General features: G+C 39.8%; 1 protein-coding gene across 1 annotated transcript in view; it reads left to right on the top strand.

Moving 5' to 3' along the window:
* The window catches only part of NECAB1 (N-terminal EF-hand calcium binding protein 1), a gene marked incomplete at both ends in the record, with an annotated part of 152462 nt that overhangs the window by 117109 nt on the left and 20207 nt on the right, over nt 1-15146 (top strand). Inside the window, 3 exons of the mRNA XM_080938763.1 lie at nt 3224-3345; nt 7211-7287; nt 12593-12646. Coding sequence (XP_080794889.1) covers nt 3224-3345; nt 7211-7287; nt 12593-12646 — 253 coding nt within the window. The remainder of the gene's footprint in view (nt 1-3223; nt 3346-7210; nt 7288-12592; nt 12647-15146) is intronic.

The raw sequence follows: 15146 nt of genomic DNA, 5'->3' as shown, positions 1-15146 counted from the left end.
AGCATGACCAAAACAGAGGTGGATACTCAAAGCCAACCATTGAACCAAGAACAGTGTCCTTATTGGAGGAGTTAGAGAAACAGTTGAAGGAGTTGAAGGGGTTTGCAACCCCATAAGAACAACAATACCAACCAACCAGAGCTCCAGGGACTAAACCACTATCCAAAGAGTACTCATGGATGGACCCATGGCTCCAGCTGCACTTGTAGCAGAGGATGGCCTTGTTGTGCATTAATGGAAGGAGAAGCCCTTGGTCCTGCCAAGGCTTGATGCCTCAGTGTAGGGGAAAGTCAGGGTGGGGAGGTGGGAGTGGGTATGAGGGTGGGTGAACACCTTCATAGTAGCAGGGAGAGGGGATGGGATAGGGGTTCTGGAGGGAAATCTGGGAAAGGGAATAACATTTAAAATGAAAATAAAATATATCCAATAAAAGTGGGGGAAAAAGATGTTCTGGATTTCCTTAGTGCCTGTTATTATGCCCTTTTTTTCATTTCTAAGTTTGTTAGTTTGGATAAATTTTTCTTTACCTCTTAGTTAATTTGGATAAGCATTTGTTGATCTTGTTCATTTTCTGGAGGAATAAAATGTTTTGTTGATGTGCTTGGATTTGGTGGCTGCATATGCAGTGGTTCTCAAGGTGAGTCTCTGTAGATCTTTTGTTCAACCCCTGCTCCTCTATTTGGCCTTGTATTTCCTCCCCTGTTTTGTTCTCCCTTCTAAGAAGAACTGAGGCATCTACATTCTGGTCTTCCTTGGTTTTGAGCTTCATAAGTTCTGTGGATGGTTTCTTGGGTATTCCAAGCTTTTGGGGGAGGTGCGGGAATAATATCTGCTTATACGTGAGTGCATACTATGAGTGTTCTTTTGTGACTGGGTTACATCACCCAGAATGATAGCTTCAAGTTCCAGCCACTTGACTAGGAATTTCATGAACTCATTGTTTTTAATGGCTGAGTAGAACTCCATTGTGTAAATGTACCACAATTTCTGTATCCATTCCTCTGTTGAAGGACATCTGGATTCTTTCCAGCTTCTGGCTATTATAAATAAGGCTGCTAAGTACTATTGCTAATGCAAGAAGTGTTTACTAGCAGGAACCAGACATGGATGTCTCTTCAATGCCCTCCCAGAATCATATAGATACAGATAAGGATGCGTGCAGCTAAACATCAGACTAATCATGGGGACACCAATGAAAGAGCTGGAGAAAGGACTGAAAGAGCTGAAGGGTTTGCACCCTCATGGGAAGAATAACACCATCAACAGCTAATGAACTGAGGTGGAGAGAGTGATTGGGAGAGGGAGAAACTTCATGGAAGCAAGTTGAGGGGGAGGAGGGTATAACATTCGAAATGTACATACAGAGAATATCCAGTAAAATTGAAAAAAATAAGGCTGCTATGAACATTGTTGAGCATGTGTCCTTGTTAGATGTTGGAGCTACTTTTGTGTATATGCCCAGGAGTGGTATAGCTGGGTCCTCAGGTAGTACTATGTTCAATAGAAACTTTTTTTCTATAATTTTGTTGAAAATATTGTCTGGCTTTTGACCTGAGTTTCTTCTCTTTCCTATATTACAATTATTCTTAGATTTGTTGTTTTTTAATAGTGTCCCATATTTCCTGTATGTTTTATGCCAAAATATGTATGTGTGATGTATGTATGTTAAAGATAGGAATAGAGATACAGATCAGATTTGATATTTTTTTGACAGAAGTATCTATTTCTTCTATTACGTCTTCAGTGCAGAGATGGGTAAGGAGTGGGACTTGAGGTTTGTGTCCACAAGAGGGAAGAAATAGAATATTCCACTAGGATCTACTGAGTCTCCTGCGGGGGAGGACAGAGAGTGGGGAGAGACTGCAGCAGGCCGTCCGCTACAGAACTGGACGTGAGACTGGGGGTTGGATTTGGAAGAACACAAGGCAAGACAGCTGGCCAGAGTCAGGGGAAGCTTTCTTTAAGATGATTGACTGGCCTAAAGCCTTAGTGGCACAAAGGAACAAACATGGAGACTACTTCACACCGAACTATGTGAGAATTCTACCTTAGGACATGCTGAGTCTTAGCTGTCATCAAGCAAAGGAGACAACCGTAAGAAAAAGGAATACAAGATAAAAGCCAACGGAATCTTTGCTAGTAAAAAATAATTAAGAACTCATTCTCACAAAGGCAAATGAGTATTATAGAAATTATATATATATATATATATATATATATATATATATATATATATATATATATATATATATATATACACACACAGAGAGAGAGAAAGAGAGAGAGAGAGAGAGAGAGAGAGAGAGAGAGAGAGAGAGAGAGAGAGAGAGAGAATATAGAGAGAGTGAGTCAGATGCTCAAGGGACTTCTCTAGCTAGAGAACTCTATAGGCCAACCTAAGGTCAGTGCAACATGTCTTGATACTGTTCAGAGTCTATCCTTTTCTCATTATAGGCCCACGTCTTCCATTTTTCACCTTTGCCACATAACTGGACATAGTTTAAGGTGCAACAATCATGTTCTATATGCCAACCAAGGAACAAGAAAGGCAAACTTTCCATTTTGCTAAATCCATCATTTTAGCTAAACTTCTTTCTTGGACGTCTCTTATACTTCCATGTATTTATCACCAACTTGATCATTTCACATTGGAACACTAATAGAAAGCCCAAAGTAAGAGTGCAAGCATATGATTTAAGAATGTTGAGTTCTGGTAGGAAGATAAATAGCACACCAAATACTTGCTAATAAATGTCTATGAAGATGGAGTGGAGGCTCATCTGGGTATGGGAGGAGAAATATTCAGATATTTGGATTTTTGAAATATATGAATTTTTAGTAGAATGGTACAAAAATGTAAAATATTAATTAAGCAAAGAAAACGTCATAGGTATTTTCAAATTGGTGCAAAACACTACACATCATAAACACACATTTTATTTCTATTAAAGACTTGCCCAGTGATAGAAAGATGGGTTCGGTTGCAAACTAAATTTTATTGGGGCTGAATTTTAAGAATAATGAAAACCCAGAGTGTTCTCATCTTTTCATTTGGATATTGTAATAACAATGAGCCTGATTATCCAGAGCATGTTTGCAGGCAGTTTTCTCACATCTCCATTAAATATCCCAGAAACCCCTAGTAGCTGATACTTTAGGATCTCATCCTAGAAGAACATACTGAAGTCCTGACAGTAAAGTTCAGTGTTGGCTCTCGTTTCAGGCAAGGGCCATCCAAGCCAGAAGTCTTGTCCATCCAATGGCCAGGAAAGCGATCCAGCCGCCGAGTCCAGAGACACAACAGTTTCTCCCCCAACAGTCCACAGTTCAATGTCAGCAGTCCAGGTAAGGCAGGCTTCTATGTTCTTCCTCATCAAGTGGATAGATTAAAAACAGAAGCCTAGAATGCTTCTCTTTTACCAAACACATGTGAAACTGAAGAGGGACTGAGTATTAGGAAGTGAGGAGACAACCTCTTGCCAGTCACATCAGATCCTAGCAGATGTGCCTGGATCACTCACAGAGGAATGGACATAGAAGAAAACACTCCAGCAGCCAGTTCCCAAGACACTTGCACTGTGGGCTACCCTAGTACTGAACTTGCTCCTTCACCTCTTACCTTCTCCTTCTCCAAGTTCCCTGAAGTGTGTATCAAACTCATCTAGAAAAATCTTAGGATTTTTCATAGTTGGGGTTTCTGAAGATTGTGAGGTCATGTAACACTTGTCGGACTAATTCTGACTGGTAGTGGTTTGAGTATTACCTTTTAACTGTAACATTTACAGTTATTGTAAAATGTTCTGAAATATGAAGGCTCATGTTTGCCCAGTATTCAAGTAATTATTGAAAACATGAATGTACACAAACACATCTGCACTTGAAAACATCAGTTGAACATTTCAACACAAATACTTCAATACCTGACCTTTGAAGTGCATTCCACTTGATTGAAGATGTCAAAGTGCATTTTTGAACAATCTTATTCTACCCCAAATTTTTTCACAATGACTGTGTTACCACATTCTTCCAGTCACTTAGAAAAAAAACAATGCTCAGAATAGAAAAGGACTTGTCTATGATCATATGGATTATTAGCCATTTTAACTGTCAAGGAAACCCAAAATCCCAATAGTTACAACTACAAATACTTTTCTCTTTCTCATGAGTATGGTTGGCTGAGGTTTGGATACTATCAGCCAGGCTCTAAGCTACATTCTGTGCTCCTAGTGTAGCATTTTTGCTTCCTGGTAGAAGTCAGAAGTACAAGCAGCCAGACCAGAATTGTATACATTATAATTATATATTATATACATTATATACATACATAATATGTATAATTATATCCATTTAAACTACAATGTTAGTTTTGCCACCTAACTTTCCATTGGCCACATAAGTCACATGCCAACTCTATTAATCATAGAGAAGAAAACTAAGCACCTCATTGGAACAAGGGCTGTACAAAGTTGCCCCTGCCGGACTTGCACTGGTACTGTGCAGAAAGAAAGAGCAAGGATTCAGCAACCAGATTTCAGACTGCGTCCATGGCTGTAAAACGGCAGTGCTGGGTCCCAAGGCCAAACATAGACTATAGTATTTCCATCTTAACCATTTAGAAAGCACAGAGCCAGTGAGATGCCTCCAGGAGTAAGTGTGTTTGCTGCCAAGCCTGACACCCTGAACTTGATCTCCAAATCCACATGGTAGAAAGTCAAACCCCATAGCTAAACCAGCTCCCACTGGTCGTCAGCTAACTTTTACATACATGCCTTGAAATGCATGAATTTCCCGTGTACATGGATGCACTCATGTGCTTGCACACATATGTACACACACATACTCACACACAAGCAATAGATAGATAGATAGATAGATAGACAGACAGACAGACAGACAGATAGATAGATAGACAGACAGACAGACAGATAGACAGACAGACAGATAGAAAGATAGATAGATAGATAGATAGATAGATAGATAGATAGATAGATAGATAGATAGATAGATAGATAGATAGACAGACAGACAGACAGACAGATAGACAGACGGACAAACAGACAGATGTGCCTGGTTAGTGCTTGAATGGGAAGGCATAGGCAAAACAAGTCAGTTTAGAAATACGCTAATTAATTTGCAAATTAAAAAGTAAACATACTGGGTTTTGTATCTAAAGTGTTTTCTTTAAACTCTTTTCTAATACCACTTCTATGATGCAGAGCCAGTGTTTTGGTTTTGTTTTGGTTTTTGTGTTTTTACTTTGTAACTTGTTGGTGCCTCTCTTCTTCCCAAAAGACAGATACAAAAGTACATTTTGATACAAATCACTATGCTTTACTTTTGCACTGTTAAAGAGTAATGGGATTTACTCTACTATTTTTTTTATTGGAATGGCACCTTTTATCATTTAAGTCCTGATTCCATTTCTTTCTATGCTAAAGCAAGACTTAGAGCTATAAATTCAATTTTGCCCTCATTTGAGGAAAAAGTAACAAATGTAACTTATGAGATATCTTCAATGAGCTGTCATCAGCACAAAGAAAGCTAGGATGCCCATTCAAGGTCTCAGACCATAATATCTTCCTTTACATTTTTCCATAATAATAAGTTACAATGCTATCACAAGCAGTGTTCACACGATGTTTAAAGGGGAGCTTTCTGTAGAGTCCAGAGAATGATCTATAACAGCCATATTTTGAATTTCAAATGAATGAGCTTATCAGGTGAATAACAAGCCAAAATAAAAGAAGAGAGTTAAAGAGAGGGGGGAGGGAGGGAGGGAGAGGAGGGGGCAAGAAAGAATAGTATCAAAATGAGCTCTTAAGACACCAGCCAGCCGGAGCTACTCAGGGATAGCCCCAGTGGAGTACCTCCTTTGGTAAGGCTTCCAAGTAAAAGAACAAATAGCAACGTCTGAAGATGAGGTCATCAAATTGGGAAGCTGAGGTGGTCAAGTGGAGTTCACAACTGCGCTTTCTCTTCGTGGATATGCGTCCCGTGTCTGAAGTTCTGCCCTTTCGATTTCGCTCTCGTTTCACGGGAAGAGCAATAATAACACTTGTTGGCAACGCTTGACCTGCTAGCACCCCTCAGGGGCGTAACGTGTTTACACTGGAGTTGTTCTGTTCTCCTTCCTCCCTGCTGCAAAGTCAGAGAGCCTGCTCCTCCCCAGGCAAGAAGCCTTGGAGGAGACTTTGAAACAAATATGCTTGGGGCTGAAGTGAGGAGGGAAGGCAACCCTGCTTCAAAGTATCCCCAGGTTAGTCCATGGGAGGGTACCAGCTGCCTTGCTATCACACTTCTTTGGCATCACAGCTCCAATCAAGGGTCTGATTTTATTTATTCCTGCCCCTGCCTTACAGATGAGTTTAGAATCAGGGCTTTTCTTCTTTCTCCAAAGAAAGGTATCTTACCAGACTATAAAAGGGGCTCAGAAAGATCTGTTCTCTTGAGCTTCACAGATTACTACAGTACACAATTAAAAAATAAAAAGAAAGAAAGAAACTTTTTAAAGGAGCAACTTTTTAAATTGGATATTCTCTGTATTTACATTTCAAATGTTATCCCCTTTCCCCTCACTCCCACCCCCCTCCCCCTCCACTTTCTTCCATGTAGGTGCTCCCTCTTCCAACCACCCTCTCCACCTCAGCTCCCTGGCATTTCCCTACACTGGGAGAACATGCCTTCACTGGATCAAAGGCCTCTCCTCACATGCCAGACACTGCCATCCTCTGCTACATATGCAACTAGAGCCATGGGTCTCTCCATGTGCGCTCATTGGTTGGTGTTTTATTCTCTAGGAGTTCTGGAGGATTTGATTAGTTGATAATGTTCTCCCCCATGGGATTGCAAACCCTTTCTGCTCCTTCAGTCCTTTCTCTAGCTCCCTCATTGGGGTCCCCGTGTTCAGTCCGATGGTTAGCCGCAAGCATCCTCAACTGTATCAGTATGGCTCTGCCAGAGCCTCTGAGGAAGAAGCATCCATATCAGAAGGAGCAACTTTTTAAAGGAACATCGGAGGCTTGTGAACAAAGCCAGTGATGCAGGGATTTCTGTGAGTTGGGTACTTAGACATCACTTGTGGGATACATTTTTAGGAATGTGTTTAAAAGTCAGTGGCACTGCATACTTCCTTCAGGGTTGGAAGGATAAATAACTAAGCACTCAACATTCTTAGACATTTAACATTCTGCCTTTGTGATTTCCTGCTAAGCATTGTCAGAAGAAGACAACCAGTGGATAACCCAGATAAACAGACTCCAGAAGTTAATCGATAGACTGGAAAAGAAGGTAGGTATCTCTCTCTCCTCTCCCTCTCGATTCCTCCCTCTATCTCTATCTCTTTTTATCTCTATCTCTATTTCCTGACAAGTTTCCTCACTTTCTGAATACCCGTTAATTGATGGACTGGAAAAGAAGGTAGGTAGGTACCTCTTTCCCCTCTCCTTCTCCCTATCCCTCTTCCACCCTCTCCCCCCCCTCTTCCTGAATACACATCCATGGCTGCCCATGGGTAGAAGACTGTTCAATATTTAATTGACTCTGTGAATGTCTGATTGGTAGTTACAAGGTCTTGTTTTCTGATTGGTTATTTGTTTGCTTGTTAAAATAAATAGGAAAACTCTGAGTTACATTCAAAACTAGGTTCAGGGCTGATAATTAAATGAAGTCTTTAGATTATGCTTGAATGATGCTAATCAATCTCATAAGGACAAGTGAGGTCTTGGGGATCCTTTAATTAGGGGACAGGGTTATTCTTTGCTCAACTTCTAGAAATTAACATACTAGCTGACAGTTTTATTGTTAAGCCTTCCTAATAAGCAGGAATATGATGAAGACATCTTTTGAACTACATTGATGATTCTAAGTAGCTTATCATTTTGGTTTGGTTTGGTTTGGTTTGGTTTTCAAGACTGTTTCTCTGTATAGCCATGGACTCTCTTTGTAGACCATGCTTGGTCTCAAACTCAAAGATTCACCCGAAATCTGCCTCCCAGCTGCCAGGATTAAAAGTGTGTACCACCACCACCACCACCACCACCAGGGAAAAAATAAGATATTTTTGGAGATATTTTGCTTGTATATAGTGCGGTAACATAGTAACAATATATAGTAATATACTAACAATACATTGTTCACCGTGCTTGTACAGTTTTGAGGGTAAAGGCAATCTTTCAGAAGTGGTATAAGTTATACTTTTAAAATTATTATGACTCAATTAAGAATTTAATTATGAGCAATAGAAATCATCTTTCTAAATTAATAAAACCGAAAAGTTTCTGGAAGGGTATGGAAATGCTTACAGAATCAACAGCTACTGAGACATGTGCCAAAGACCATCGTTGGCTTGGAGAGTGATTCTGAGGGAAGAGTGTTTGAGAGATGTAAAACAAAGGACTCCAAGTCAAACTGTAGGTGACAAGTGGATGACAAGAAGGCTCCCTAGACAGCACTCTGTAGATGACTCTTGGCTCTGTAGTTTGCTCAAGTCAGCTCTCTCCTGAGACAGCTCCTTCTTGCTAGAATCTTTTTTCTAAAAGTTCTCTGGATAGCTCGTGGATTTTCCAACCAAAGTCAGAAAAGCTGCTACTAAAAATTCTTGGATTTTTCCAATCATTTCAGAAATTCTGTTGGAAATATTCTAAAAGTATTTATTAGATTTTTTGATCAAAATCACTAGCCAGGGTACATTCTGAAAGAGTTGTGTTCACTCTTCTGACAGCTTCCTCTGGGCTGCTGTTAGAAAACATTCTGAAAGAGCTGTGTCTGCTCTCCAAGTAATTCCTGGGATTTCTGACAAGAAATCCTGTTAGGAAAAAGATTCTAAAGAGCTATGAAAAACTCTAAAAATGAACTGCTATCGCTCTGTACTGGCTCATCTCATGCAGAGCAAAAAAATCTTTTATTTTAATATATCAATCCAGTCATTTATTGCAGATTCCCTCTTAACCATCCCACTAGTCAGCATCCCATGACCTTAGCCTCTTGACTCTTAGAAAAAGGGTCAGCAAGTACGTTTCTTATAACATTGCAAAAGAATTCAGAGATCTGCCCGCCATTGTAAACTTAGCATGGTAGGACCTTGCCCTTCAGTCACCACTCCCTAAATCTCTTTATCTCTTTCCTTAGTATCTTTCTGACAATCTGGATCACAGTGCAGTGGCCTCTGTTCCTTTAGGTCTATGAAGCTCCTTATACAATTCATAGTCCATCCTTACATTTTACATAGATGAGAAATTATCTTTTTTTGAACTCATGTTTTCAGAGTTGTTTCCCACAGCCTTATGGGCTGTCCTAAAGGTCACAGCATTCTACTAGTTTGCTACTACATTAGATACACCCTCACCTCCCAGGTGAGGTGTTTGTTTGTTGGTGTTGTTAGGGTCACATGATAGCATCTGAGAGAAAGGGGGGGAGGATCATTCTAACAATCTCAGACCACTGCAGTGATAGGAGAAGAGATAATTCATGGGAAAGAAAATGTATTGACACTAATGTTGGAATAAATGCTGGTCGGTTAACAAACAAACATTTTATTTGAACGAAAGTTTTAGGAGACAAAGAAGAAATCAATAAGAGGAGGCAGTGAAGGCACAGAAGTGGAGCATCTTCGATGAGTCTTTCACTTAGGGAAGCAGTGAGAACGTGATGAATTGGTGCCTGATCATGACAGGCATTAAGTAACACAGAAATCTGGCTATGGTATAGAGAACAGCCAGACACATCTATTATGTTTTAACTTATAATTAAATACTTAAGATCTTTTGATAGAAAACCAGGCAGAGAAATACAAACTGAGTTAAATCAAGATCAAAATGAATTAAAGGGACAAAAGATGTGCCTGAGAGCTGAAGAAGTCATCTCCAACAATGGTATCAATTTCAGTTTTGTGTACCTGAACACAGAGGTGGAGCCCTACTAAGAGAGTGGATGAAAAGGAAAGTCTTAGGAGATTGAAAGTGGAGTTAACAGCGCCACCAGATAGAGAGGTATGGGGGGAAGGCACATAACCAGCAGAGGAATTCAGCCTATCAGAGAGCACTCACAGAAATAGGAGAGACAGTGATAGGTCAATTTTGTGGTGCAATGAGCCTAAAGATGGGGAAGGTTGCTGGAAACAACATTCTCTCTGTACAAGAATAGCCAAGTCAGAGGGAAGCAACCTTGGATAGATCCAGTCTTCCAGCCAGGGCATCTTCATTGATATTGGTCTCCTACTGTAGCCAACACATGAACTATAAACATGTTGCAAGTCAACATTCCTCTTTCCTCTTATGAGAACTGAATTGTCAACTGGGACTAAAGGAAAACTAGTGGCCATGAATATTAATTTTCTGATGTCAGAAGCCCTGAAAATACCAGAAAGAAAGAAAGAAAGAAAGAAAGAAAGAAAGAAAGAAAGAAAGAAAGAAAGGAAGGAAGGAAGGAAGGAAGGAAGGAAGGAAGGAAGGAAGGAAGAAAACAATGGAAAGATAAGGATTTCTGTATTAAATAAGTTTAGATATTTTTATAGAACAAATATCTCTTTTTGAAGTGGCTTTGAAGTTCCAAGCAAAACTGTCTCTTCTTGTCATATAAAATATGTACAGTTCTTTTCTCTGAAATGGCTTAAGCTTTAGTAATACCCTTCTCTCTGTTTTAAATCAAAGTATTGTCACATCGCTCTTCTTCCTGGACTTTTGTCTTTCCTATGAAATAGTTCCATCCTGAGAGAGCAGCATCCTGAGACTTGCTGAAAGCCCGGGCCTCCAGCTGTGTGGTGCTCAGCATGCGCTATCTTAACAAGTGAGGGAGCAGCAAGGGTTCTGATTTCTTGTGTGACTTATTCTGAACCGTGCTGAATTAGGTTTCCAGAGGAAACTATCCAATTGCCAAGCTGTGGCCAAGTGCATGTCATTTCACCGCTGACTCCCTTGCTTCCTGTGGTTGTTAGCATTGGATTTGATCTCCCTGTTAAAAGCAAGTGTACCTGAGGCAGAACATACATTTCCCCACTGTCTCCTAAGTATCTATGATAATCCTTCCTAGACTCTAAACTAAGCATAATTCCATTCAAGGGGATGAGGTTAAAAATATTTGTGATTCTTACCAGTTTTTCTGGATTTTGTTTTGTCTTCTCTCATCTCCATGTGGAATAGTGGATAATGGGAATATGCTGAACTCATGCTATGCTTAAATCTATACAAAATACCTTTGGGGCCGGGGGTGATGGCTCTAGCTATAAAGTGTTCACCATGCAAAGATGAGAGCCTCAGTTCAAATACCCAGAGTCATGGGTACCAGGAGTATCCATCTGGAATGCCATCATTTAGACACTCTTTAATTCTGCAATGGTTGCCTACCGTGCACCTGGCAACATCTGGCAATAGCAGTGCAGAAATACTTAAAACAGGTAAATCAGTTTGATCTCTGTTGAATAGTCAGGGTTTCTATTCCTGCACAAAACATCATGACCAAGATGCAAGTTGGGGAGGAAAGGATTTATTTAGCTTACACTTCCATATTGCTGTTCATCACCAGAGGAAGTTAGGACTGGAACCCAAGCAGGTCAGGAAGCAGGAGCTGATGCAGAAAATATGCAGGGATGTTACTTACTTACTGGCTTGCTTCCCCTTGCTTTCCAGCCTGCTTTCTTATAAAACCCAGGTCTACCAGCCCAGGAATGGCACCACCCACAATGGGCTGATCCCTTTCCCCTTGATCATTTACAGCTGGATCTCATGGAGGCATTTCCTCACCTGAGGCTCCTTTCTCTGTGATAATTCCAGCTTGTGTCAAGTTGACACAAAACCAGCCAGTACAATCTCTAAAAGGACAGACAAAAAATATGTGAGAGAATCTAAGAAACAAAAAATCAGATCATGAACTTCGGGGGAACTCAGAAGTCAGCAATATGAGTGGATGCAAAGGTTACATACTTAAACACAGTGGTCTGAGAAAGTCTATGTAAAGGATGCTACATTAAAACTGAGTGTGAAAGACATACACTGTGGTGTGCCCATGACTATAAACACACACACACACACACACACACACAAAGAGAGAGAGAGAGAGAGAGAGAGAGAGAGAATTTTAAGTGTTTTTTTAAAATCTTTTATTTTTTTTGAACAAATGTTAGTATTTTTATTTCTTTTTCAATTCACCAATTTTCATTAAAAAAAAACTTGTGCTGAAACATAAAACCATTATTATAATAAACAAATGTCTATAATGACCTCCCTAGGAGGGAAAGATGTAATGATACTCACAATAAAGGCAGTAGCTTATTAAGCTAGTCATGCTGACTTTATTCCTCCTCTAAATGCTTTTCCAGTTCCATCCCCCAATCTCTGATGGCATCAGTGAACAGCAGTAACAACTTGGACAAATCATAAATAGCTCCTTAGAATTGACTTTTAATTATGCTGTAGTATCTCTTTACCAGAAGAGCTCAATTTTTAAAGTGAGAATGGGTTCATCTCCTTTCAAATAAGAAGAGTTCTTTGGGCTTGCTATTAGCCAATAAACAGATCTATCGTGCGGTTTTATGCTAATTAGTTTTGTTATATAATTGGCATATTTTTCTTTTCTCTGCCTTTGCTTCTTCTGACTGAAGGATCTGAAACTCGAACCCCTGGAAGAGGAAGTTATTGAAGAGAACACTAAACCTGTGAGTGCTTTCCTTCTCAGTTTTCCAGAAACATTTTGACAACAAAACTTATTTTCCTCCTCAAAATCTATTGCATCAATGATAAGTTGAAACAGAAGCAATCAGTGGCCCATCTCACTTCTTCTAGATTTACCATGGCATTTGTTAGCATATGTATTATTTGTTGCTTCCAATAAGACTAAAAATTTCATGACATGAAAAAAAAAAAAAAAAAAACGTTAAGATGAACCCATCTAGTTACTAGTTACTAAACTCCAGGAGCACAGTACATATAGAGATTGTAGAACAATCACAGTAAACTCCAGGAGCACAGTACATATAGAGATTGTAGAACAATCACAGTTTTCAAATATGCTCCTTGGTTCTTTGCTTGGATAACGTGGATTTTTGAAGGCCTAATGCTTCACATTAAGCACTAGTTGTTCATGTGAATGAACCTGTCATATACACGGTGCAAGCAAGAAGGTTTTATACACATATGAGACGGTGAATTGTTGCATTATTGAGTATGATGGGCAGAGAAGGACACCATTCAGATGTTTTCATAAAGGAATTCTGTAAACACCACTAGGTTGATTGTGGTGAAGAACTAAGCTGAAACCTAGTCCTGTATATCACTGTATCTCCAGCATTTAGTTAAATCTGGGATCTGTGAAACACTAAGAGATCAAATCATTAATCTTCAAGATAGCCATATGGGGGCATACTATCATTAGCCTCCTTTTGTAGATGAACAAAGTAAAATGCAGAGAGATTTAATTTTACAGCTGAATGGCATAAGTCCAACGCTGAACTTACAGTCACACTCAACACACTAATAACACTGTCAATGCAGTATCTCTTGGATTTCCAAACGAACTAAGCAGCAGATTCTGACAATAATCACACGGGGTAATAGGCTTCATGGGAGAGGTTTGCTAAAAGAAGTGGAGAGGGGGACACAGAGGCTGCCTCTGGGAGGAGGAAAGGAAGGGGGTGGGAGAAGAGAAAACACGGTAATCGGGCAGTTTGGAGCATGCTCAGGAGGCCCTGGGATGGGGTGACAATGGGAATGTGTTGTCTCTGGGCAACTAGTGATGACATGTCTTGTCACCAAGTCCCTCAGGACGGGCCAGGAATGTGCCTGACTTCTAAAGTTGTGTCGGGGTGAGTCCTTTTGGCTGGCCAGGAGGGTGCCTGATTGCTAACATTTTGGGGAGGGTGGGGGCGTCTCCTTGGGCTGGTTGAGAAGCTGCCTGATTATTTCTCACCACTGCAGTAGAAGTGCTTATTGCTAGCAAAGCTGTGGATTAGCAGGTAATTTTTTTCTGTTCGTTTGTTAATGAAATTTTTCCATCATGAGAACAGATTGGATGGAGTATTTGGCAGGCTTATTTAAACATGGAAAATCTAGACATTATTGTATCTAACTTTCTAAGCACTGAACCATTACATCATGATAAATTGAAGATGTGTTGTTCATTCATTCGTTCATTCGTTGATCCTAAAATTCATTTTACCCCATCATCCCAAAGTAAGAGAAGTAAGATATTATACACAAAAAATAATAATTTTTTAGTTACTAGTTATTTATTGGTTACTTCTCTAGTTGGTGGTGTGAACCTGAGAAAACAGGTCTAAAATTAAACAGACTAAACTCTCATGCAATAGACAAGTTTGTTCAGAGCATCAAGCAATTTATGTACTCTGAAGGATAAGAAAAGTCACCTGAGTAAAATAGATAATCACACGACAAGCTTCACATAGCAAAAACATGTTTTTCCATAGAGGCGTATGAATAATCATAGCTGAAGTAAACTCACCCCTGTCTGCTACACACAGGGGAGTAGAAAAGCAAGCACATGTCAAGAATAGCTCTGTGCTTTGCAAAAACTGAGGTCACAAGGCTCTTGTGTTGTTTTCTTAGAGTTTGGGGGTATTTTGTTTTGGCTTGGTTTTGGTTTTCTCCTTCTGTTTTGTTTTGTTTTTATGATACAAGCACCACTATTTCAATCTTATGTATTCAGGCTTCAAAAAAACAAATGACTTGTTTAAGGACTCAGCCAGTAAGAGTGAAGCCAATTCAAAGGTATTTATACTACTTGCTCTTGAGAAAGAAAAAAAAAAAGACGAAAAAAACTTTACAACTGTTCACTACTCTAGAGTTTTTAGGGGGACCTAACTCTAGAATGAGTAAATGGATAGAAATCATTAAAGAAAATTCGCTAATAGTCACTTGCTAAAAGCAAAAGCACCCTTATTTTTTTTTTTATTTTATTTAATCTTTTTTTTACACTCTAGAATTTATCCCCTCCTGATCCACCCTCTGACTGTTCCACACCCCATACCTCCTCAGTCCATCTCCACAAGGATGCCACCGCTTTCCCAGCCCCCACCCCACCAGACCTCCCCACTCCTCAGGGCCTCCAGTCTCTTGAGGGTTAGGTACATCTTCTCTGACTGAACCAGATCCAGCACTCTTCTGCTGTATATGTGTGGGGGCTTCATATCATCTGGTGTA

Source organism: Micromys minutus, assembly GCF_963924665.1.
Source record: "Micromys minutus genome assembly, chromosome: 26".
Classification (NCBI taxonomy): domain Eukaryota; kingdom Metazoa; phylum Chordata; class Mammalia; order Rodentia; family Muridae; genus Micromys; species Micromys minutus.
This window is presented reverse-complemented; position numbering and strand designations above follow the sequence as displayed.